The following is a 27,937-nucleotide window of genomic DNA, read 5'->3' on the forward strand; positions in this document are numbered from 1 at the left end:
CAGTCTACTTTCATTTCCTGAATCTATTGCATATCAACAATACAGTGAATTCTGCATTCTCAGAGAACAAGGAAAACAACACGTTTTTTCACCAATTAACGAACCTCTTACAAATTTAAAGTGGCTGACAGCTTTCACAAATGTTTCCTTGGGGACGTGGTGTCAAAGTAAATCAACAGTGTGGTCAAGACTGTGACCTTTCAGTGAGCTGCACCTGTAGGAGCTGAATCTCATTTGAGTTTTTTTTGTTTAGTCTGTGTGAAGGAAAGCTTCTGCTTTAAGCTTGAAATTTAAATATTCAGACTACAGAGATGGTTTTTAATATTATACACAATATTTCATTTACAATAGCAGGGATTAGCTTTAACTCATTATTTGAAAGAGCATGTGTTAGCTCAGATATGTATATTGTATAGTATCCTCATTGTTGCTGCTTATTAATCCTGTTTTCCTGTTTCTTACTGATACATAACTTAAATTCAGCATATGACTGGTGGGATGCTTTGCACTTTGACCTGAATAATACTGAGCCCCGCTAAGCTTTACAGGTTCATCTTATGATAAAAGAAAAGTACATAAAATAAAATCTAGTTTTTGTCTGCGAATCCTTTTTGTTTATCAGGTGAATTGTGTTTAAAAATGTTTGCAGGCTTTCAGAAACAGACAGTTGGACCACTTTACACTGTGTTTACCCCTTTTCCCATTAATAGGACTTGTTACATCAAGACTACCAAGACACACACAACCAGAAGTCTTACCGAGTGGTAATTAGGATAGAACAAAGTTATGATGACAGGCTCTTTACAGAGCTTATGAATTTAGCCATTTTGAACAGACCAAAACCTTCTGCTCCTTTACTTGAGTCATACTGAACCTTTTTTAGACAAACTGTTATTCTCATTTGTATACAGAATTTATTATCACCGAAAAATGATTCCTGCCTCTTGAAGACAGGGAAATCTAATCCCTCAGGTTATAAATGGGCCTTAGACTTTACATAACATTTTACATATAATGAAAAGAATTGCTTGTTTTACCCTTAAATAGAAATAGACTGATTGCAATATGCATTATGACACTAATGCATAGTCTACTACTTATTTCATTTTAATTTATGTTGCACAGTATAACAGTCTGAATGACCTGCTGTATCTTTTTGATATGAAAAGTAAATAATTTAGTTTTTTAATAATAATTAAGGTGTGCATTTGGCTTCTTAGTCGCCGTAGTTAGTACTATGTATCTCTTAACTTCTGTATATTTTGGTCTGTTTTGAAGTCCAATTGCATTTGATTAAGAGTTATTTCAGATGTTGTTAAGGCTTTCTTTCTGTGAGGTTGTGTGTGTGTGTGTGTGTGTGTGGGGGGGGGGGGGGGGGTAGTTTCATTAGAATACTTTGATGTGCTTTTTTTGAGATGCTTTTAAGGCACAAGTTTCATTAAAAACATCAAAGCTAAAGCTCTTTCTCTCTCACACCATCACTGCTTGCTGCTCTGCTACTGTGTTTTTGCTTTTGTCTTTCCTGGCATTAAAAGTATTCTCAAGTATTTGTCCTCCAATGTTTACGCTCTTTCAGCTTTTCTCCCCCTTATTTTCTTTCTCTGCAAACCTCCCGCTGTTGTGTGACACAAGAATGCTGCTGAAAACGAGAAAACATTTCAGAGAACTGTGCTCTTTATCTCTTCCTTCACTCCCTACATCACCTCCTCTTGGCTCTTTGTTTCTCCCACCTCATGGTCTCGTCACCTCAGCAATGTGATTTCCTCTCCGATCAACAGAAATATGTTTTGTTTAGTACAGAAACCCTGATGCTTGTTTCCCACAGTGAATGTTTCAAATCTACCTCTACAGCTTTTATTTTCCTTTTTCAATTTCTTTTAAATTTTGATTTCATTTTTTTCAAAGGGCATGGCCTCCTAAAAATTACTGAGATACTGACAGATCCATTTCCTTTTCTCCTTACAGGCACTCCATCTTGTAGGATAATAAAATCACATCTCATTTTCACCTTTCTGCTCTGCTGTCTCGTCTCACAGGTACTTCACCAACATATCCATCGGTGGGCGGGACTATTCCTTCAACAGTGACGGCTACCTGTCCAACCCGCTGCTCGATGTCATCTCCTACACCAATGGGAGAGGTTGGGAGGAGGTTAGTACACGCGTGTGCAAGCTGCCACTAATCAGCATGACATCATTCCTAGACAGGCTAACTGCAATTTCACAGCTCATCGAACATGCTAACTTATCACTGCTCAGTTTCACCTTTTTGCTGTCTCACTGTCTGTCTCTCTACTTCTCCCACTTCCTCATCTAATGAGATCTGTGTGATCTCCCCGAAGCCCCTCCTCTTCCTCTTCTGGATTTATCAGCCTTGTTAGTGAGTGCTAACTCACATTCCACATATCCTCTCTATCAGGGGCCATAGGTAGGAGTTGTACTTTAATAGGGCCAAAACTAAGGTCTGCACTCTGAGGGCACTTTCAATTCCACAAGACTTCTTTTGACCCGAGAAAACCCTTTTTGTTCTATCCCAGTGTGTTCCATTTGCTCCTGACCTTTTAAGACTCAATATGTTTACCAGTGAGTGCAGATGCAGGGCCTCTCTCATTTTTAGTATAACAAAAAGCAGAAAAAATTCAACTTTGAAAGGAAAAACATAACGCACAACGCTACCTAGTTGTCCATATAGAATTTGTGTGCATCCCTTTATCAGAAGAAAAGTAGAGGAGTAACTGGAATATGTAAAATAGAAAGCATAAACACATACATTTTTGTTAGATGTATCTCTAAGCAGGGTTTCTTTGTGCTGTCTTATCATAGTATCTTGAACTATATGGCCAAAAGTATGTAGACACCACTGTACACAGGGTGTGTACAACACACCAGCTTGGAATTCAATGATTTACAAGCACATATGAATCTACAGACTAGTTCAAGTGTCCATATATATGTGAGGTGTAGAGAAACCACAAAGACTCTACTGTTTACAAAATATATTTGTCATTTCTTTTAGGATTTTGAATCAGCTAATGTTTTAACGCTGCATACTGTACTCCAGACCTCATCACTCCTGATTTTGTCCCATTTGCTGAGGCATGAGTTTAAACTCAGAGTTGGCTAATGTATGGAGAATCTCTCATCTTTATCAGATATCTTCCCTCTCTTGTATCTTTAAAAGGCACAGAATGGGCAAGATATGTATGGATTAGTTAGTAAGCCTCATGGCAGTTTTGATCAATGATAAAACCAGAAAGTTTTGAGATATTACAGATAAAAACACTGAATTAGCTTGTTGGATCCCCTTGTATAAGGAGTGGTGGTTTCCAAGAATAAGGTTTGTCCAGGGAGAAAGAGATGCGAGGACCATTATGCTGGTTATATATTCAATAAACTGTAAAATGACAATATATCACCAGTCTGTGGTGATGTATTGTAATGTTTCTCTCTCTTGACTTACACAGTTCTGACTTAGATTGTTGGACATTTACATCTAGGAGAAACCTTACGTGGAATGGTGGTGGTTTATATATCATGCATGCCGTGATCTGAAATTGACCCCAATCTTGTTTTGCAGAAGATAACATGCCTCAGAGCAAATTTCAGATCACGGGAAATATTGAATTTACAGACGCTACTCGGTTTAAAACCTGATAAAAAGGCAGTGCTCATGAAAAATAAAAATGCTGGCTCTTATCATTTGATAGCTGAACAAGGGGCATTTATTTTTGGAGAGTGTCAGCTGTTTTATTCATGTTTTAAATCTTCTGTACCTCACTGTGTCTGTTTTTTTTCCATCCAGCTTGTATTTTGTCTAACAGTAGTTAACCTTGCAGAGGAGCATCGACTTGCACTGGTGCAAAAAGGCAGCAAACTTAAGTTACTACTCCATCACTAGGAATCATAAAACAGTTTTTGCCCTTTTCCTTTGCATCTGACCTTTACTGTATTGAATGTTGGTTGAATGAAGACTGAGGTACTGAGGAAGTTACTGTTGTGTAGTCTTTGTCAAGAATAGAGGAAGAACCATGGGCTACAGCCGAATAAAAAGCCTGATAGATAAGGGTTTACTGTGTACTGCTGCTCTATAGGTGATGGCCCCTGTGCTGCTGTCTTATATCTGATGTTCAGTCTGGGAGGAAACAGTTTGTCACCATATCAAAGTTATAAACAATGTATAATAGGATGTAATAATAGTAATTTTAAAGCATGTATGATTCCCTTTTATAGTTGCTTTTTTGTGAGGTTTTTTGAAACATTTGTAAAAAGCAATACTGATATTTCTCTCTTTAAACTTGATGTGTTGACCTTTAATGCAGGTTTAAAAAACACTACCCTCCCAAAATGAAAGTTATAAGCTCCAAAATTTTTCTTGCTGTCGTATCTCGTGTGTTTAATTTTCAAAACGTGTATTAGCTCAGAGTGTTGAAATAAATACACATAGAATAACACCTTAAACTCTAGAGTTGTATATACAGTACACTACTGTTCAAAAGTTTTGGGTCAGATATTTTATTTTTTTCTAAGGAAACACACATGAAGGCATTAAGCACTGTTCTAGTATCTTTTCAATTGTTCTGCGTCTCACAAATGTTTTTTTGTTTGATCCGAAGAACTCAAACTTAGATTTATTTGTAGACAACACTTTCTTCCAGTCTTCAGTGTCTCTGCTCTTTTGCCCATCTGATTTTTTTGTTTTTATTTGCTAGTCTGAGATCCTGCTTTGTGTTTTTTCTTTGAAAAACAAAGAAATTTGCAGGTGATCCCAAACTTTTGAGTTGTAGTGTATATATACTTTTAAAATGCCACCTAAAAACAACACTCAAGTTAATCAGTTGCTTTGGAACCTGAATAGATGCAGAATTAAAAAATGTGGAAGGAAAAAAGAATAGAACTACTAAGTGGTTCTTCTGAGCCTCATTTGTCTTAACATCTGTTCCCCAGGTGTATATTTGCTCAATTAACCTCTCCAGAACCGAATCAATTAGTAGATTTGCTGATTACAGCAACCTTAGGGTAGCTGAACATGAGCTGCCTGTACAGCTTGAAGACAGGTCGGGAACTTTATTTATCAAGAGTCAGAATGAGTCAGTGAGAATGAGAGAGAAAGAAAGATGAATATTTAAAAAAAAAAAAAAGTTTGTTAACTGTGGTAACATGGTCCTGTCTCCACCAGGAATGGGGAGACATCTTGCTGTAGTAGTAAAGCTGTAAACAATTAGACTGTAAGTTGCATACAACAAAACTGAATTTCTTCTAGTTTACTGCACAATAAATCTACTGTAAAATCCAGTGTTAGTGATTTTGTTTTATATGTCCATTGTAAATTCTTGTAGTCTTCGTGTAGTCTCAAAATGTTAATTCTAACATGTTCATGTTGATTCATGTGGGATAAGACACAATCCAGAGTAAAGCTAGCAAAGTAGATCTACTCTTAATTTAGTTTTGGGTTTTAATTATACACTAGAGGCAGTGATGCAGAACCCAAGTGCAGACATATAGGTGGTGCATGAGTCCAGAACTCAGTAAGAGCTGAGTCCCCAACATGAAGGACACACATAGGAACGTGGTACGACCTGGCACAGAGCAGGTGGAATACAGGCTGTAAATTTGGGAAACAGACAACAGGTGCAGCGGGAAGGTCAGGTGGCTGAAACAAGAAAAACTGCAAGGGCATCTGTTGAACGGCTGAGACATGACAGCTGAGAAATGTTCTACTGAATATGAAATCTGGGCCTGAGGGAGCGAGACTATGGCTGACGGGGGCAGAGGGGCAGAGTTAACAAGACCAGGGCAAGAATAATCCCATGTACTCTGGCATAAATGTATTTTAACAATGCTTAAAGAGGACTTCATCCTTGAAACTTCTAATTTCGCCTCCCATATATTCTTACCAATATATCCACTCTTCGTTGGTTCTTTCATTTATTGGAAAATATTTCTGTGTCTACTTCCACCACCTAGGACATACAAGAGCAATGACCTACAGTAACTACTGTACAAATCCAGACCACAGAGCCAGCAGACAATTGACTGAACTATTGTACTGGACTCATACTGACTTTTGGTCTTGGATAACTTAAGGATCTAAAACTTTTGATTAGGCATTTTGGTAGACCATTTCTCTCTCTGTATTCTTAGTCTTAACTGTAACGCCCTGTAATTATTTTGTTAAACACCCCATGTTATTTGTATGAAGTTATATTTTCAGGAATATGTGCTTCTGTGCAGATCATCCAGGAAATTGTTTTTTTGTTGTTTTGCTGCCAGCTGAACTTCCTTTCCTTTCATTCCAGCTTTTGAACATCTCATCCTTAGAGTTTGATGAAGCAAGGTGCTGTGTGATGCAACGATTCAGCAAGTCATCTTACATATGTTTGTTCTTTGAGCCACAGTGTAAACAGGGAACATATACGGTGGATCAGACAGCAAATGAGAAAACAAGGAGGAGAATATTTTTAATCAACATGACAGAAGAGCTGGAATCCTAAACCACATAAAGCTGCATCCCATTTCTCAGTTCAGTGTAAAGGTGCAGTAAGACTTTTACAACCCCACAACACAGAATGTTCACAGTACATCTCCAAGACAGGTTTGATAGTGTTGTTAATGGATTACAATGATTCAGCAGGTACTTCATGAGTGAGCTGGCTTTAAAAATAATTTCCTGACATTTACCCTGAAGATTCATTCTCAAATAAAAATCACAACTAGCTTTATTGCTCTGTCAGTGTTATCCATGCCAATATTTACCTCATCTTTATATGTTTCTGTTTAATTAATAATTTGTGCTGAAGGTAACACCTGCTCGGCAGGCTGTGTGAGCATAACAGAAGATTTCATAAATGGCCTTCATTTGAAGAGATCAGTATTTTGGTACTTGTGGTACAGTTTCTGTGCTAACATATCTGACTGATACGTCTGTGGAGATCTTCAATGATGTTCCTGGAATCATCAGGTGTTTCCAGTTGAGTCAGCTTAGGCTGGGTCACCTGAGAGGATCTTCCTCTCTCCCTCAGTGCCCAGTGTGTTAAGGGCTCTGGCTAAATATTAGGCTGCAAAGCACCTCCACACAACCTCCACTGGCTGTATCAAGCTATCACATAAAACAAGTAAGATGGAGATAAAACTAGAAGATTGATGACAATAATTGTGATGGTTACAGTGATCAATGATCACACACATCATCAACAGAGATCAGACACTATTAGAGATGTATGTGTGCAGCTCATCTTCTCACTACACCACCTTATTAATGCTGCCATGTAGGCAGAATTTTTAATTGGTATTAAATGAGAATATTTAATCCCCATAATGCACCATTTTGAAATATGCCAAGTAGTCAAAATGTGAACTAGTGCTCCAGTTCTTTGAATGAATCCTGAGCTTAGCCAGAGGGTGTGACCTTTAAGTCACTTATATCCTCTCCGCCCACCCTGTGTCCGCAGCACATTGAACTAATGTTTTCATATTTAATTAGAATTAAAACACAATACTTTAGTCAGATCTTAGGCTGCAAATCATTCTAATATGGGCATATTGACTGTTGAGGAACAACCTCTCGAAGTCAACATGGTTCAGACTATATTGATTAATTCAAACACCTAATCAAACCTGAGCTGTTCTGGTTCAGTTGACATCCTTAGTTTTCTTGCTTTCAGAATTATTCAATTTCTGCAGCTCATTGGATTTTGTAAGCTTATTTTCCTTGGAAACAGTTTTTGTGCTTCACTTGTTTACTGTAATTCACAACTGTTCTGCACTCTGAGGTCCTGGAGGGAAACTAGTCCAGAAGTCACCTAAAAGTAGTAATGATATTAATGATTCATCATGGAGGAATACACTCACGCTGATGCTTCACTGTCCATAAAATGGCTGCTAGTCGTTACTGGAAGTGAGCAACAGATGAATTTTCTCTGTGGTTTCTTTTGAATTTCCAGACTGCAAAGCCCAATTCTTTGCTCCTGACATTTCATAATTGGAGTTGAGTGCTGTAACTTTTTAGCATTCAGGGAAACAACAAGGTCAAGTATTAGCTGTGCTGGTACTGAAAGAGCCTTGAGTCCTCTCTGGAGGAGCGACATTGTTGGAAAACAAAACAGAAGGCAAGACAGTGCAGGTTTGACCAAAATAATTAATGACGCATTCAAAAGGACTGCAGCAGACAGAGAGTCCAGACAGCAGAGAGAGAGACCCAGTGATAATAACTGAAAGAATTATAAAACAAACCAAAAAAAGTCTATTTTATATATTTTTAATTTAACAAAAAACAGTGCAGCATAACCCACCTTTGTGATCAAAGCTATTTGTCTTCCAGCAGCAGAGAAAATGCATTCATCTATTTAAAGGGAGACTAAATTTGTGTCGTATTCTGATAAAATTATAATATTATTATAATATATTATAAAAGAATTATGAGAGAGTTGTAGAGAAATATTAATCAAAATCAAAGCAGCAGAGGCCAAGATGGTTTTAATACAGTTCAGGGTCCTATGTTATAATTCCCATAATCTATAACATCTTTCACCTCCCTCCACATTTTCTTATGAATGAATGTTTTGTTTCCTTTTAGAAGCTGAACAATTGTCATAGTGAGTCAGCCTATTCCCAGGATAGACAGTTTTACAATTGTTATTCTTGCAATTGACTGTTTGGTCTTTGCATGAAAGGGTCCTCTGGTGCTCACATAGTGATGAGTTTTACCTTTGCTGCAGCAGCAGTGATTTGTTTGTAATAAACTGAAGAGGAGCTGTGTTACAATGAGTAGTCACAGCCACTGTGGCTGAGCAGAGAGAAATCTAAAGAAAATAACATTGTGCTTCAAGTCACCATCTCTATAGAGGAGCTCGTGGTTGGTTAGAGATAATCAATGTCAAACTATCAATAGGAGTATAGCAGATAAGCTTTCTGATTACCAAACCTACAAGTCGATGCATAACAGTGTTGATTCTGAATTGATTCCTCCAAGTAGTGCACCTCGAACTATTGAGTCGTCTGAGCAATGCACCTGATGTTATTGATGGTAGTAGACACCTCACAGATAGGAGACTAAATGTGATTATGAGTCACGTCCATTTGTTTTAGGTTAAAGGAGTAAGTGCTGGAGTTATCAAACATTTCATATCATATTATTAATGTGCTCTTGTGAATATGTTTGATTTATTGTTGCTGGTGTGAGTCTGAACATTTTGATAAGAATTTCAAGGTCTGCCTGAGATCCATGGTAACGGAGAACCACAAGATACCAAAGCTTGATCCATCTCTGCCTTCTACTGGGCTGGCAATCCAGGGATTCATCCCCTGTCTGGGCAGCGTGTCTGTGTGTGTGTCTGTGCATATGAATATGAGCCTGTTTTGTTTTTAAAGAGTGACAGAAAGCATTTACTGGTAGACAAATAGCACAGAAGAGCAAATTATCATGCTGTTCCATAATGATCTATTGGAACCCGCTCTTATTATTCATTCAGCAGAAGGAGTGAGAGACAAGAGCAGAGATACAGTGACAACAGAGACACTGCATTAAAGATGCAGCGACTGAGGTTGATCCAAAGTGCCAGGTGCTGCACATTTTTCTATTAACACCACTCTCGTGTTTGTATCTCTGGCCCTTGTGTTAATTTGTTAAAGTGGCCAAAATTAATTCTGAAAAACAGTGTGGATGTGTGCTGGTGCATCTATCTCTATTTTTATGCCTAGTTGTGTCTGTTTGTGTGAATTCTTTGTACATGTATGTATGAGTATTATGTTTTATTTTACAGAGTGGTTTCAATTGTGGAAACATCAACGTTCAATGCAGGCCAAGACAACTTGGCTAAGGCTAGGCACAAAAAAACATCAGGGTTAAGTAAAAAGATAAAATAAGCACTTCCTGTCTTTATATATTAAGCTCTAAGCATCAAATATTGGCATGCTTGGAGAGTATCCTGGTAGCACAATATTTAGAGCACACACCACATAACTGCAATGTCCCGAGCCTTTGTTCAGACCCACTTTCTGTCTTCCCATATTTCCTGTCTGCCTCTCTTCAACCTACTGTCAATAAAGGCAAAATGCCAAAAAAAAAGTAAAAAGTCTTTAACAAAGAAGCCGACAGCGTTGGTCTGAGATGCCAAAGAACTTCAGAGTCATTATCTTAAGCTCTGGGAATGACAACAGGCTGAAAATGCAGTATATCATTGATTATAAGTATAGTACAACTAACTGAAGTAAAAGTTCTCTTTGTCTAGTTGGTGAATTGAAATCAAAATGCTGGTCCGCACAGCTGTTGCTTTTGGTTTAAGAGTTTTGTTTCAGATGAATAAAATTGCGTCATGGACTGAATGTAGGTTGAAGGAAGCCTAATGTCCTCACATGCAACAAAATGTGTGTGTTTAAAAGAGGCTTTGCATAGTTTGTCACAAATCCCAGTAACTGTGTTTTACACCTTCAGTGTTACACAGGAGAGTTGTTTGTATGCAAATAGCAGCTAAATATATGGCACAACACCTGAGATACTTGATGTGTTGTGGTTGCACATCAATTCAGTGCCATCCCCAGTCAACATGAACAAATTCATGTAGGTCACTGTGACACAGTAAATTAGGTCGTTTACTCTTTTATCAAAATACCATTTTAAAGCATGAAAACACTGAGTGCAGTAAATTGTTTATTATACAAGACAACAAATGCAATTTTGTGGTTGAATTTACGACCACCCCACGACCCAGAGTATCCTCTGCAGCTCTCTGATTCAGTGTTATTTAGAAATGTAACATTGAATCAGTCACTGTTTTCTCTTTCATGTGATTTTCTCCTATTTGTCTTTTATGAATACACAATGAGACCAAATACAGACATGATGAACACAAAGTCAAAGCAGACTAAGCTAAGATTTACGTATGATGCATCAATTCATAAGAATGTTGCGTCCTCCAGATAAGACAGACATATTCTACTCATATATCTTCTTTCTTTGTACTGGCCTTGCAACCTGGACAGTTGGGTCACCTCTTCAATAAGCTTTGCTTTTTATAAGGTTGTTAAGAGTTCATGCTGCATCTACAGTGCTTAACTTTTTCCACATTTTTTATGTTACAGCCTTTTACTAAAATAGATTGAATTCAATATTTTCCTCAAAATTCTATAAAACACCCAATAATGTCTAAGTGAAAAATGTTTGTTTCACATTTTTGCAAATTTATTAAAAATAAAAAATGAAAAAAATCACATTTACATAAGTATTCAAAGTCACCTTTAGCACCAGTTACAGCCTCAACTGTTGATGATGTTGCTATAGTCCTGGCACCTATTTTTGGGCCTCTCAAGCACCATCAGGTTGGATGGGCTGTGTGCTTAGGGTTGTTGTCCTGTTGAAGGATGAACTGTCGCCCCAGTCTGAGCTCTCTGTACATTGCTGCATTCCTCTTTTCCTCGATCCTGACTAGTCTCCCAGTTCCTGCTGCTGAATTCCTTACAAATCATGTCTAATCAACTGAATTTCCCACAGGTGGATGCTAATGAAGTTGTAACATCTCAAGGATGATCTGTGGAAACACCAGAGCCCAATTTTGAGTGTCATGGCAAAGACTGGGAATACTTATGTACATGTGATTTTATTTTTGTTTTTTTTTATTTTTAATACATTTGCAAAGTTTTCAAACTAACTTTTTAATTTTGACAGTATGGGAATTTTTTGTAAAAGTTTGAGCATATAATTGAATTTATTGATTTTGGAATAAGGCTGTAACTTAAAAAAATTTGGAAAAGTTTATGCCCTGTGAATACTTTCTGGACTGTAAAACTGAGGAAGCATGTATAATTAGAAGGTCCTTTATCAAGTGATTCAAACAAAACTATGGTGTTTCTTTACTTTCCAGTCCATACGAATAAGGATTAGGGTTTTTTCTGCCATTGGACTTTTTCATTTTTTCTACTTTAGCCCCAGTAAACACATCCCTGAATATATTAATGCATTCACATTTATTATTGAACATACTGTTTTTATATTTTGTATGTATTTTAGACTTCCACCTAAAATGTCTTTTAATGTTGTAATATTAATATTTTATATTAATAATACATACATTCTCCCAGCCAGAGGTAGGACTCATTAGAATTGATATTTAGTTTCTGTGGAGTTATATGCACAATCTTTATCTGTTTAAGTTTATGTTTGACACGTTGTGATAAAGTGTACGTTGCATTAGATCTTGTGTGTAATTTAGATTTATCTATACCACTACGGGGATACTGTGTAGATACTGTGTCTTTGTTTCTTACAATCTCTTTAACTTCATTGTTTTATTATTATCTTTGCTATTGTTGCTGTAATCTTTCATTCTTTCTGCTGAGCTTTTTCACACAAATGAGTCGTTAAAGTCAAAGTGAACTTTGATATAACTTAGATTTTTATAAGACAGTGATTAGCGCATTACCAAGATGATATTCCACACCAAGTAGCTGTGTTTAACTATTGTTAGAGATGAAGACCTGATCATCTGAGTTCTTGTGATCTGTGTTTATGGCCACACAGGTTGGATGGTGGGAGAACGGCCACCTGCGTCTGCGTTACCACCCCTGGTCTCGCTATGGCTCCTTCCTGAAGCCCCTGGATGACTCCCAGCACCTCCGAGTGGTCACCCTGGAGGAGAGGCCCTTTGTGATTGTGGAGCCCGCTGACCCCGGCACCAGCTCATGTATCCGGGATTCTGTACCCTGTCGCATGCCAGTCAACTCCAGGTAAAAGACCAAATTCTGTTGAAATCAGTGACAGTCACTCTTAGTATCATGTAGCAAAATTCTACTTGCAAACTTTATTCACTCAGTCCGTTTTCTGGTAGTTTCACTAGAAAATAGTTTGAATTTACTATAATTATTCTTTATTTAGTTGATAAGTAGTTTGAGAGAGGTGTGAGGGAAGCATATGTATATGCAAACCAAAACCCCCCCCTACTGAACAGAGGTGCACGCCTTAGACACAAACTGTTTATCATGCTGCCCTTTATTCACCTTCATAAAGATCAGGCCCAATTCACACCTGCACCAGGGTGGACACACCAACAACCCACTTTAGGGGATAAGGGGTTGGCAGAGGTGTGACTCTTACATCCTTCACAACCTCCCCTTCTATTCTTTCACCTAACAAGCCCATTGAGGCCAAGGATGTAGTGAAACTAAAACCTGGAGCATAAATTTGTCGTCTCTAACCAACTACTTTCAGACCGAAGAAGCTACTTGATGACTAGTGAAACGCTTCGACCTAACAAACAGGAAGTCCAGTTGCCATGACTCAACTTTCTAATAACTTCACCTGGACAACTGAGAATCTTCTACATTTATTTAGTATTCCAAAAATAACAGGGACAAAATAAAAAAATAAAAATAAAAGTGGTGGAAACAAGAAGGGATAGGTTAATAAGACAAATAACTTTCCAAAGAAAGCACCAGTATTTGATGATCTGCACTTGATTATAGTCCTCATCAGAGTGAAAGATAATTATAAAAATGTCATTTTATTTCTACCTGACACTTTTATACACCAGAGGAGTTAGCTTTGTATATAACTAATGTTTTCTAACCTTGTTGTCTCCTGGTTGTTTCTCCACTAAATCCCTTTTAGCCTATAAACCTCAGTAGAAAGTGGAAGAAAGGTTTTAGAAAGACAGTCCTAAAGCCAAACTCTCAACCTTTCTGAAATTGAAATGTGTGTCTAGGGACTTTTCTTCTGTGATCAATAGATTAAAACATGACAAAATAACTTTATTATCTCAGAGAGGATAATTAAGTTGCCTCGCAGCAACTATAGATACATTAAAAGTCATACGGCATCATATCAAAGCAAACAATTAACAACACGGTGAGATAGTTACAGCGGCTTCATTATTAAAAACACAATGGTAACTTTCAACCACACAGTAAAGTAAAGCAAATTATCTTCTAATCAATCCAGATAATAAACAGCAGGCAGAACATACACGGTAACATCAATCGATTTTTTTTATCACAAAGCAAGATGTCCCTGCTGCATCCCCGCCCCTAAAATTAACAACCCAGCCACAGCGAAGGTGGACTGATTTAATCTTATTTACAGACAGTTCCACAGTACTTCTATAGTACTCCTAAAATTTAATATACTAAAAAGTAGACAATATGATATAAAATGAATTCTGGCAATGTTGATATGATTTATAGTCATATTTATGTTATGTGTTTCTTGGGTTGTTTTTGGCAAATGTAAGTCAGGAGGAGAAGGAGAGATGAGTATGTGTGCTGTAAGTATAATGTGCATGTGTTTGTGTGGACATGGATGGATGGACGGATGGACGGATGGATGGATGGATGGACGGATGGATGGATGGATGGACGGACGGATGGATGGATGGATGGCCGGCCTCCTTCCTGTCAGCACATGAGCTGGTCAATGGAGAGATAACAAATTCATTCCACATCCATTTTATTGGCTGAGAGGGACGTTTCTGCTCCTGATAATCGAACACTTTGATGATGTAGTTTTTTTCTTCCCTGTTTATTATATATTTTATGTACTTTACTGATATTGACTTATCGTTTTCTTTTTCTTTTTTTTTGTTTACCAGTTTTTTCCAGGGCTTATTTGCTCAGATTTTCCTGCAATACTGTACCAAGGTCATGATTTTGTTGAGTTCTCAAAATGAACAGATATAAAACACTAAGTTAAAATCTGGATTTATTAGGTTTTATATGGAATTTGTAAGGGGTTAACTATAAAATGTTAAGTGACTGGAGATGATTTTTGTTGTGATTTTGTGCTGTATATATATAAATAATATATATATATATATATATATATATATATATATATATATATATATATATATATAATTATTTTGTAGCTAACATGATAATTATGTTTTTTTTTATGAATTTTCAATTTTAATACATTTCTACAAAATATGTTAAGTACTTGTTACAGTAATGTATACAATCAGTGAGAACAAAACCGAGTTTGTCATTGCTGTGCATGCTTCTATTGCACAACTCCACAAGTTGTTCTACCCGACACAGGGAAACTACGTAGGGACTTCTCTATTTGTGCCTCCGCTTTCTGGAGCTCTTGGCCAAAATGCATTAGTGAATGTACAACCTGTCCACATTAGAACAACTACTTAGATGCACCTTTTAAAAGGTCCTTTATAGAACACTTACTGTAATAAACCCTGCTACACTTTGAAATAGTTTCTGCACTTTGCACACAGTTTGTACTTTTCCGAGTATCTTCAAAACGTCATATGCATCATGTAAATTTAATCATTTTATAAATGTTATGAGAGAAATTTTTTAATCTACTGAATAAATTGACTGCTACTACCTACCGAACATTAAACAGCAAAACGTTTGCAGCTAACTAGTGAAAGTAGTGAAGCATTAAGCTGCTTGTTTACCTCAGGAGATGGTGAGGACCGTAACAGATGAAAAAATTAAGAGCTAATTTTGTTTCTGTGTCCACTGTATGGGTAAATATTTAAGTTTGCTAACTTGATAGTCATAATGAATTTTGTAAGACAATGTCAATGCACGCTTCTATATATATAAATAACATTACTCCAAACATGAAGTGCTTTTCTTGCTTAAACTCAACCTTAGACCGAACTCAGGAGTCTCACGTCCGTCTGCCCTCTGCATCTTCCACTTTTGCACATAAATAAAGAGAGAAACATTGTCACACAAATGTCACAATAAAACATGTTTAGTACTCACCAGTTGATCTCATCCTCATAATTTTGATCTTACGTGAGCCGATAGTAAGACCAATTTTCTAAATGCACAAGTTGTGTTGCTAGGTAACAGAGTGGCAACTCTGCCAGTCCTAAGTGTCTGAGGGACCATGGAGTAGAGCTGAGGGCACTGCAGCCACTTGACCGTCATCTAAATGTACTTCCCATATTCCCATATGTGTGACTGACTCAGAGGAAAGATGCATTCAGAGGTTGTGGAAGAATTAAAGAATTTTGCTTTTTATAGGACGGTATCCAAGAACACAAAACTGGAGTTTAATGCTGTTTTAATAATGCAACACTTTTCCTCCTGAGCTGTTGTCGAGCGTTACCTCTTCAAACACAACTCAAACTGTCAGTATCAATCCACCCCTACTCTCTCACCAATAATTTATACTCTCCTTGCCTTCTCTTGTGTCCAGCTCTCCCTCCCTCCCTTTTGTTTAATTTCATAAGCAGCACATTCAGGTCAAAGTGTCCCTAATAAAAAAATGTAAATAAAAAGCATGTTCACCGTGTTCACTGTGTCATGTACTGTGTCTGTCCTCTCTCACATCATACTCTCAGTTTGATCGTGGACGGTGCTGTGCCCATGAAGCACTGCTGCAAAGGGTTCTGTATCGACGTCTTGAAACGGCTGGCCAAGATTGTTGGCTTCACCTATGACCTTTACCTGGTGACCAACGGACGACATGGCAAGAACATTGATGGGGAGTGGAACGGCATGGTTGGAGAGGTGAGGATATTGATGTTATTTTTAATATTATTGAATTATGATTAATTGATGCTGTAACCCAGTTTCTGTGTGTGGGTGAATTTACTGGGTTGCAGTGATCTAGATGAAGGTAACGTGAGGTGACGCAGCAGCTGGTCTCAGTTGCTTCTAGTTCCTTGATGTCGACTTGGAGAGTCACAGACATTTGGAATAAAAAAAGGTGTTGCTCAGTATTGGAGCCTGTCAGCATGGCTTGATATTCCTTTTTGGATTTGCCAAGCTTCCATAGAGATGCTCACCTATTCTTTGGCATATTTAATTGCTATGCTAACTGCTAAGACTAGTGGCACGGGGTGTCAACATGCCAGATTTATATAAAGTCCACACATAGTTATGGTCAAATTCTCCATTCTTAATGACCATAATAGATTGATCCTCCTTTATTGGGAGCTCAAAAAATAAATATTGTTGCCCAAGTGGTGACGTGTTTGTTTATAGTAACAGAAAAACACAACTGGCAAAAACAGACACTTCTCAAAAGTTAATTAGCAATATGTTCTGTACCAACACATTCACAGAAACAGGGGTGAGGGATTAAATTTGAGTTTATAAAGAAAATGTTTAGCTGGGACTTGAACGAAGACACAACCTGCACACTGCATTTCCTCTAGAAGTTTATTCTAAAGTTTAGCAGCTCAGATCACAAACACAGCATGACCCTTTTTTGTGTCTTTCAGTGAGATATTGTAGTTGTGTTTCCAATTCTCCATTTATTCTGTACATTACCACCATCCCGTTTCATATTCAGTTTTTTTCTTCTTTTATTGTGTTTACAAAAAGGGGCTTTTGATTCGATGGCTTCCATGAAATTCTTTTTATCCTGTCTCAAATCCTCTAAAACGCAGCCCAGCAAGAGAGGATTGCACCGGAATCGAAGAAGTAGGGAGAAAATATGGAGGGAGGCTGTCAGAAAGATTAGTGCTGGAGAAACTGAGAGAGAGGGAGAGGACAACACCAACTGGAAGACTGCTTGCACATGGCTGTGTGTGTACTGGCAGATACTCAGCTGTTTCCACGATGCCAATCCCCCTCTGGTGGCTGGATTAATGAAGTTGGTTTAACATGGAGTTCGACAGGGGTTGCAAAGTATCACAGCGCATATGTGTGTTGTGATCTTGTTCTGTCTCTGTTCATTTTAAATTTAGACCTTGTTGTTGAAAACATTCTTGAGATTGAGTACATTTTGTCATTTATTCAAAGGTTTAAGGTTTCCGATCTAGTTTTATGGTTAATTTAGTTTAGTGAAATAATGGGCTCTGACACGTTTGTTTGTTTTTTATGATTTCAACATGGAGCCTGTTTACGAGGTCTCGTCAGTTCAGTAATCCTGGCTGTGACTTGTGTAGCTATGATACTTAAATGGCAGCTTTAATGATTTTTAACTTTGCGTACTGTGGTTCTTGCTTTGTACAAGTATTTTATTAGTATATATTAAGGTTACCACAGTCCTATTTATCAATAGGGAGCAGGTTGAAAAGACTGTCAGTGTTGTGAATGCCTCTTCAATATTTAAATGACCAAGTGCTTTATAACAGGGTTTGAAGGAATAGTGATGAAGCCCCTTTCACTGAGAAGTCAGTTTTTTTGGACCTGCCTGCTTTAGTCCCTCTCACCTGGTGCTTCTGCACTAGCTGCCGGTGTCAGCCTCCTTTCTTACACCTCTCTCTTCATTAGCTACAGCTGTCTTTTCCTGACTCTTCTCCTGCTTTAGCTGCCACAACAGCCCTGAAAACCATTTAAGTTGATAGCTGAATCACACTGGTCAGACTTTTCCTGTTGTCAAGTTTATGACTCTGTTTTATATACCTGATGAGCTATTTTGAGTGTTGGACATTTCTTCTCTGTTCTTATGTTTACTTAGCTAGTGGGAGGCAGAGAGTGCAGGCCTTCTACGCTGAAATATGTTAAGCACTTTAAATAGTAGAATATATACAGATGTAAGTCCTTTGTAACCTTTTGATTAGATCTAGCACCATAACTAGTTACTCCCTATCACTGTGTAGTGACTAATATTAATCCTTTGCATATAGTGACAGGATCGACAATAATCAGCAAATATTTTACAACTTTTAATAGAAGTGTATCTTGACTTCTTCAGCTACTTTAGGTATCAGGAGATTTGAAATGTGTAGTTGAACGGGTCGCGCTTGATTACCTTTCACATTCCTGGGTTTATGCTTGTTCTAAAAAGAGATTGTGAGCCCTTTGGTGTTCCACAGCATATTGTCTTTTTTACTTGATCCCATCTGAGATGGACACACACAAACCATGCCGGTACAGTGTTTATAAGATGACTGCTAAATGTAAGTAAGTATGTTATTAGTGTCCTAGGGTGAGGCAGTACATGTGATAATTTAAAAATTGATAGAAAGGGAGATTTTGGAGCCTTACTGAAGAAACACAGTCTAAACTGACCAACATCGCCTCATAGTCTTAACTTCATTGAGTGTAATGTAGCTCATGTGCATCTGTATTGGCAAAACCTCAGTATGTAGAAACTGAGACTTCCAGAATGTCTCTTGTTGATTTACCTGTTGCCTGTTGGTCAGTGTGTAATGGTGTGGAGGTCTACTAGATAGGTACACAAGTGTGTTTGTGTGTGTTAACATCAACCAAAATCTGACAGTGTTACTATCTGCTAACAGTCCTGATGTTGTTGTTTACCGGCCTTAGAGATGCAGGTGGTCTCCCTCTTAGTCTCTGTCCCCAGCTGGCTCCTGCCCAGCGTCTGTCAGTATCTCATTAAGTTGCTTAATTATAGCAGCAGATGAACATGTGTGCACAGAGACAGCTGAGTTTGTGTGAAAACTGTTATATCTTATGTTGTCTTGTCCTTGGTTGTTCTTGTCTTGACTATTAGTAGCAGAAATAGTTTTCATCCAGACCAGACTTTTTTCTAACATATGCTTTTGTTCTTTTACACTTATCTGCCCTGTAACACCTCTCATCCCTACCATTGTATTATTTTCTTTTACCAAACTACCCTCACATCCAGACGTTTCACCAGAGCCAGCATGTCTGTGTTCAAGATTTGTTCTGTCCGTGTGTCTGCATCGAAAGTCGACACTTTGACAATTATTTTTGCTATTTCTCAGCATTGCACTTGCACTTTTTGCCTTCTTCTTTACATGAATGCTTCCCAATGAGGCAGTAATTTTCTACTTCCTCAAGATTTTCTCATCCTGAACTATAAATTACCGTCATAATAATTTTTTGTTCTCTATATGAACTCTGTGGAATGATGAAGCTCTTCCTGAACGTGTCACAGGTGTTGCTTTCAGGCGTCTGCTGTATTCAAATATTTCAAATGACCTAGTTGAATGAGATGGAATAATTATCATGGATTGATTGATCTTGACAGGCAGAGAAGCAACTAATCACATAGTATGAAAAGTGTAAAACTTGCACGTCATCATACTCTTGGAGAAGTGTACTTTAAAGTGTTTCCAAAGCCTTCACAGAAAAACTATTTTAAGTTTAACAATTTCTTTCTGCTCTTATCCAGAGAAAGTTGACTGAGCACTCATTGTTTCAGCAATAAGTTCTCTTTCACAATACCAACCATTAATTCCCATTTATCTCATGATTGCATTATGGTACATCCATTATGATATGAATATTGATGTGATATTCCAAGACTTGAGGCATGCTTGAGAAGGGTTATCCATCACAATAGGCATTTAGTTGCATCTAATTATATCATTGCAATTATAATATGATGTAACTTCAATACATTAGAAAGCATGAAGTGATTGGAAAACACCACAGACACATAGCAATCCTTAAATGTAAGTAACCATATCTGTTATACATGCTTTCTTTTTGTTTCCTCAGTTACACTTTGTAATATTGCCTGTAACTGCAACATTCTTCAAATGCTAAGTGTCAAAATGAACTGTATTAGTCAGCTAAAACCCTGAGAACTGATGTTCACAATCATGAATTTCCCATGAAACAAGTTTTACATTAGCCTAATAATGGTGTAAAAGATCTAACTTTGTCCAGGACTTAAATCATTCCATGATAAGGAGGACAACAAAGAGATGCAGAAAACATTGAGGTGCAAATAAAGAACGGAGAAGAGCAAAGCACAGAGAGGAGTTGAGAAGATTTAAGCCACATCTCCCCTCTCTGATTATGGTCAAAGTGAGATCACTGGACAATAAGATGGACAAACTGACAGCTCTGGTGAGGAAAGAGTCCCTCTGAGCCATTTGGCTGCGGATGCAATTCTGGACAGTACCGCCCACTCACTACACAGTGTCCTGGCTGGACAGAGGAGCATGTTTGACCAAGCGCTCTTTACAGGAGATCCCTTCTGCCTGTGGCCATAAAACTGTACACTCCTCCCCCCTCTGTAAGGAGGCGGGAAACTGAATTGACTATCATAAGTATTATTATTTATGTTATCATTATCATTCTATTATTATTGACCCATTTCTTCTGTCTTTCTATAGTCTGTGTATATTCTTTAGTTTTTGTATTGATTTTATTTTGTATTTGTGTAGTTGTGAATCTTTTCTGGTTGAGGTTCTTTCCTTCTGTCTGCGTTGAGAGCAACTGTAACAAGGCAAAACTGTTTCCCTCTGGGATTAATAAAGTGTTTTGAATCTTCAATCTTGAACAATACAATATGGCCCAACCCTAGTTAACATAGTACAACTTGTCACTGGTTCATATATACTAAATTGTATGCAAAATGAATAACGGCTGCCAAAAATGGCATGAGTTGAGTTACTTTTTATTCTTAATAAATATGCAAAATGAAGTTTTTGTATTGTGAAACACGCAAAACCCTCATAAAAATAAGGTCACCCCAACGTTTGCACCCTTTGTCACAGTTTTCCCTAATAGATGACCTACAAAATGCCCACAAGCAAAACACAATTTTCAAGATAGCCCACTTAATTTAGTACTCACTATATGTGTGATATTTGTGCAGTGCACAAACAAAATAATGCCACTTAAGACTTCAATAGAAAAAGGGGGAGAGTAGTTTAAGGATTGTGACTTTAAAACCTGGTTAGGAGCCTCTCAGTGGTGTCTGGTGAGGAACAGCAAAGCCTTTTGTCTTTCACAGACTTTTGGGGCCAGGCCAAGATTCAGACTAATGAACTTCTGGTCTGTAGCCAGTTCCTCTAACCTCCACAGTCCCTTGACTGCAGGCAGGTAACCTCTGTTTCCTGCCAGGTGAAACACAACAGAGCTGTGAATCCCCCCATTTCTTCACCCCCTGACCACTTGAGTCTCGTTTACAGCTTTCAGAGGAGCTCTGAGGAGGAACATAGCTTGCATGCCAAGACAAAAGAAAATCTATGACGTTTTTCTAACAGAACGCTGAGAAAGACTCTTTTGGATTTTTTCTTTTCAAACTCTTTATCTATGAACTGCATCATTTTAAAGTGATAGCTTTTTAGGAGAGTATAAAGTTCACAAATGTTATATATACAGTACATAATTCAGGTGTCTTTTGTTCCAGGTGGTATCCAACAGGGCTGACATGGCCATTGGCTCCCTCACCATTAATGAAGAAAGGTCTGAGGTTGTGGAGTTTTCTGTGCCGTTTGTGGAGACCGGCATCAGTGTCATGGTTTCTCGCAGCAACGGCACCGTGTCACCTTCTGCTTTCCTTGGTGAGTTGGTATCTTGACTTACATTCACTTTTTCCATAATGAATATGTTTATTTGTAGAAAGTTTCAGTATTTAATAGTAAATGTGAACATTGTATTATGGTATAAGTGTATTCACACTCTTCATCTTAAACTACAGACTATAGATCAATGATGTATTAAGTAGAACTGGGTACCAGGTTACAACTTTGTACTTAATATATTCATTTGAAAGTTATGACGGATATTCCAAAATAATTAACAACTAATTAATAACTATTTTTGATTCCTTTTTCATTTCTAGGTCTATAGAACATGCACACTATTTACTTGCATATTAGAACAAGGACAGTTCACAAAAATACAAGTGAAATCACTTATACATTATCAATATGTTTTCAGGGTCTTGAAAAGTGTAACTCTAACTCCAGAGTGTGTATTTTTGCAGCAGTGGGTGTTGATTTTTGGGCTGATTTTTAATTAACAGTGCAACAGATGGAATATTTATCTAAAGTTTTACTATTAGTCTCCACAAGCTTTTTAGAAGCATTTTACATTTACATTCAGGATCTGTAGATTATAGTTATAAGAATAGTCTATATTTGCATGAATTTACAGTGGGGTGGTTTGTATCCTTAAGAAAGTGTAAGTCACAATTACTGTAAAAATATATGCATCATGTCTGTGAACAGATTTGACAAAGAAAGAATTCAAATGGTTCAGTATTTGATGTAAAGTGTGCAGTCAGGCTGTCATTGATTTCAAGTACCTTGTTTATCTTTGCTTCATGTTTGCCTCATGTTTCTCCCTCTATGTTCTCCCTGCAAGTCTCCCATGACACCCTGGGGAGGCATGCCTTGCAATTGGAAAACCTCAATTCAAGACATCGTATTTGTATGTCAGCCTGAATCCTGACAGAGACAAACTCAGCAGAGGCTTGAATAAAAGCCAAAAGTAAAAACTGACTTCATGTCTTTCAGCTTCTGAGGTTGTTGAATCTTAAAATCCAGGCTTATATGTCTGCATATAACTGTTTATTCATCATGTACAACAATAGAAAAGGGATAAAGATCTCTATTATGTAATAAAAATGTATTTTGTACACCCAGGTGTCATACACAACAATAAAATAGGATCAACTGTCATGCTATCAGAACAGTAAGTGAGAAGACTTTGGAAAAGCAATTCAAAGATCTATCCTTAGTCTGTTGTGGATTCAAGAGAAGTGGTAGACAGATGTGTCTACATTAACAACATTGCAATAGTTGATATGCTATACTTAGTAAAACACAAGGTTTATAACTCCAATAAAATATGTCAATTGAAAAGCATAGATAATACCTTGAATTAACTCAAGGTGTTATCAAGGTATATCACAAGGTGTACTTATTTCAGAAGTAAAGCCTCAGTTGATTTACATGTTATGCTTCTTTTTAGTGTGCCCTACTTAGTGAAACCAAAAGGGAATTTTACTCTTTTATTTTTGTCACTCAAGGTTTCAGTATATTCCCACCTTTTACTTCAAACAATTGCCATGAGTCACAAGATAAACTCGTATTGAATCAACCAGAACCTTTTGACGCAATGTAGTGGCAGCTGTTATTGGGGGATAATGTTGAAGTATACAGAGCTTCCAAAGTATTGACCTGGAGTTATTTCACTGCTCGTGGGGAAAATCTTTCTAAATCCACTTTATTCCTGAAGGGTTTACAAGAAGTAAAGGTCTCTTAGTAGACAACATGATTGAACGTAGGACAAAAATAAGAAAAGGTTATTGTATGGAATAAGGAGATTGTTTATGATTGTGGTTCAGACAGAGCAGAAATAGGTGATTAATAATTATTTTATTAACATCTCATTTAGTAAGTTATGTCCTGGAAGCCAGTTCAAATAAGTCTTTTTAAAGCATAATTTTATTATCTTTTTTGCAGAGCAGCACATGACACAAGCACACATCTTCTATGTCAATGCATTTCACTTTCAAGCTGTTGTTTCAAACTGTCAGATAATCCTTTTACATTATGAAATGTACATTTACATTTAGTCATTTGACAGATGCTTTTATCCAAGGCAACCTACAAATAACATACAAGGTACAAAGCAAAGGCAGTGTAAGTGTAAGGAGGTCTTGCAAAAGGACCCCTACTAGAGGTAGAGGAGCTGCTGAAATGTATTTAACATATGAATCTATTGCAAAGTGGTAATAATTAGTAATTTTAATATAATCTGCAGTCAGCAGACTGAACCTAGAAGTATAACAAACGCCAGTGTTTCAAAAATATACTGCATTCCTTTCCCTTTATCTGAAGCCGTAATACAACGGCCCCAACAAATTGCATAACCCCGTGCAGTGTGTTGTAAATGATCCCCAATTATGTAAGAGGCCTTGAATTTTCTTTTACATGCCTGTGCTTGAAAAGCTTCACACTCTCAGCTTTGCATCTCAAAACCAAGCTGCCAGTGCAGATTTTAGATTTGATATCATCAGTATTCAAACAAGCTCCCATAGTGAAGCAGTAGTGATATATTTCACTCTTTTCTTTAAAATAAAGCATATTTAAGTCAAAGTTGGTTTCTCCTAAGATAATACATCTTAATGTAAAAATCTTTTTAAATTTTATTTTAGGAAAAGTTCCAGGTTTTGTAGAAATTTAGTTTATGTATCTTATTAAAACCAGTTTTTCTTTTACAGATTGACTTGTACTTATTTGTGCCCCGTAGGCTTTGTATACAGTGTAGTACAGAATCCTATGTACTTTGAACTCTTGAAGAAGACACATACATTTCAGCTTATAGAGTGATAGAATAAAGAGTTCAACATATTTATTTTCCAAAATGGTGAATGATATCTCTACCTGTTATATTTAGCACGTTAATAGCGGAGGTGTTAAAGATGCTTTAGTTGGTGCTCGAGTCCTTACTATCTTCACCCACGTAGTTACTGAACTTTTACTGTGATTGCTAAGGTTAGCTGAACAGTGAGATTTAGAAATGGGCAAAAACACATTTTGGATTTCTTCATAAAATGTGTAAGGAAGTTCTCAACCCTTGAGTTTGCTTCAAGACACGACTTTTTTTGGCCTTTCACAGACCTTATCTTTTAGTTCACCTCCTTAAGGGATATATATTTCATACTTACACAGCTGCAGTAGTACATCTATCCTTCTGTCAGAGGAGATTTAGGAGACAATCTGAAACATGCCATGGTTGGACGGAGATGCAAGGCTCTGAAGGCCGTTTTATCTTAAGGCCGCTGGGCCACAGTGCTGAGAGCTATTCTGTACTGTGGCTCTGCATGGTTGTGTGTGGGTACATGTAAATACTGTGTGTGCACGTGTGTTTAAGTGAATGGAAGCACAAAAAAAGGGTAGCAAGGCTGAAGAGAGGAGCTAGCAGAAACACATAAGGAATGTTTAAAGGTGCATATAAGAATCAAGTAAGCAAGTCAGGACGCATGGTGACTGTTTCTAATGGAAAGGCCTTGGAAAACCATCCTGGCAGTTCAACTGGAGCTGGTTATAGCTATAGTATGTAACTTTTTAAAAGACTTTAAAGCTTTAAGCTCTTAGACTGAACCAGGTAATTCGTTTAGTTTGACACCGTGAAGTCTATGTGGGCTACCACTTTGGAAATTGAACATGTTGGGCCATGTTGGTTGATTTGTACATACGTGTATTTTACATGATCAGTTTTTATTTGTTTGCAAAATGGTTCTCATTTTAAAACATTATTCTTTATTTAGTTTTAGACTCTGTTTTGTCAAGAAATGTCACCAATCAATATAACTTTGACACCTAAGGAGTGTGGTTACAAACCCAACTTTTTAATAAAGATGTGGCGGCATATGGTAAAGCTAAAACTGTACTGATTGTTTTCAATAAAGAGATGATCCCGCTTTATGCAGAATGTCTGGAGATTCTCAGTCATCCAGCTCATCATCTGTGCACATACTGTATAGACAGAATAGAAGATGTTGGTGAATTGTAGGAATTATTGGAATTATTAACATGTTAATCTAGAGAGATTTACCAACTCATCACAACAACTATCAATTTTTTAGAAAAGTGCAATTAAATGGATATCATATAGCAACAAAATCATATGGACTTATTTGCACAGTGCAAAAAACAATTTAGGATGTAGCACCCCTTTAATGACTTAACAGCTTAACAGCTCTACTGAGAGAAAATACGCTCAACCAGTTATAACTGAAGAAGCTCTTCGAATGAGAGGCAAAGTGTTTTCAAGAACCTTAAGTAACTCCTTATCACTGAACTGAACCTTTTAAACATTTTTCATATATTTACTAAATAAAATTTAGTCACAGTGAAAAACTAAAACCCATTAGTTCATAATTACAAGTTAAAAAAAGTCAAACAGTCTGCATCAACCCATAAATTCAGCCGTTTCAATTCTGTTCAGTGTTCAGCTGAATAATGTGTCGGCTTCATTCTGTTTTTCGGTCACATACTCTTCTGTCAGACTCTTAGAAACAGCCAGTTTTGGGAGCATGGAAACATTTTCTATGCCTGATTAAATATTTAAGAGTCTTTTTGGGCTCCTGTCTAACTTGACATTCTGTACCACTGTAATCTTTTATCAGTGGACAGTTGTTAAGTCTCTCTGCAGTCAAGACAATCGTTAAGAGGATTTTTTTTTTCTGTGGAGCAAAACACTACATGATGTTACTTGATAACGTTCCTGCAGATTGCATTGAGCTCATTGTAAATGGGTTAGGGTTAGGCTTAGGTTAGAGGTTTACGATCTATAGAAAACATGCAAAATTAAGCTTTCAGTATATGTGCAGCAAAATACTACTGTAGAAAGAATAATACATTTGTAATATAATGCTTATTGTTAAACCTTTGCGTGAATATTATAAATTAAAAAACACTTTTTTATAACTTTGATGTATGTGTGCCAATTGGAAGTTTTCTATTCATCATTTTAAAGAAAAAACTGAAAAGACTTAAACTTGGTTTCTATATCACAGCCATTTGTGTGTATGTATTCAGGATCTCTTCTGTGTGTGCTGCAAAATGAAAAGTGATAATACTTATTATGTGTGTCTACAAGGTATGAAAAGACATACTGTTTAATGTTTTTTCTTTAACAGATTAGTTATATTGAAATCTTAAAGAGAAACATTTATTTTTTTATTTAGCCATGATGAATTTAACGCAATCAGTTATCTAACTCCTTAATACACACCGTAAATGAGAAAATGAGATAGATAGACTCAAAGGCCTTGTTCCAAACAGAGATCCAGACAGAGCAGGAGAGTGAGGCAGGAGCGAGACACAGTCTAAGCCTGGACGATAACAAACACTTTAACTGCCAAGGGACTCAGTAAAGAGGAGGGCGAAAATTGAACAAGTGGAGAGAAGTAAAGAGAGCGCATGTGATTGAGTATGTGTGTGTGGGTTTATTGAAAAGGATGGTCAGTAGCAGGGCTGTCAGTAGAAGATAAAAGCTTTTACTAACTAGGGTGAAGCAAAACCTTCTCACCAAACCACCAACTTGTGTTTCAACAAGGGCTTCTCAAGAGTTTCTGAGGCCACAGTGAATTCAGATTCCATTTCTAAAAATATACACTACATGTAGCCTCTTACAAATAACCAGTCACAAGGAGGATGGTGGAGTGATAAAGAGCACACCCTAATGTCCACCTTAACTAAAATCCTTTTTGCCCATCTGTTTAAAATTTCAGCCCATTCCCAGGGCATTAAATAGATTAACTTTGTCAAGTACTTTGGAATCAAATGTAAATTTTGTGATGGTGTGAGATGCACTCGGATGTCCCACGACTGAAATGACCCAGG

At 37.2% G+C, this 27,937-nt stretch overlaps 1 protein-coding gene across 1 annotated transcript in view; it reads left to right on the forward strand.

Annotated features, from left to right (window-relative positions):
* grin2da (glutamate receptor, ionotropic, N-methyl D-aspartate 2D, a) overlaps positions 1–27,937 on the forward strand; it is a 95,735-nt gene that overhangs the window by 36,157 nt on the left and 31,641 nt on the right. The window contains exons 6-9 of the mRNA XM_026347286.1: positions 2,037–2,151; positions 12,511–12,716; positions 16,298–16,466; positions 21,985–22,138. Of these exons, the coding sequence (XP_026203071.1) occupies positions 2,037–2,151; positions 12,511–12,716; positions 16,298–16,466; positions 21,985–22,138 (644 nt within the window). The remainder of the gene's footprint in view (positions 1–2,036; positions 2,152–12,510; positions 12,717–16,297; positions 16,467–21,984; positions 22,139–27,937) is intronic.

The sequence above is a fragment of the Anabas testudineus genome, chromosome 11 (assembly GCF_900324465.2).
Source record: "Anabas testudineus chromosome 11, fAnaTes1.2, whole genome shotgun sequence".
Lineage (NCBI taxonomy): Eukaryota > Metazoa > Chordata > Actinopteri > Anabantiformes > Anabantidae > Anabas > Anabas testudineus.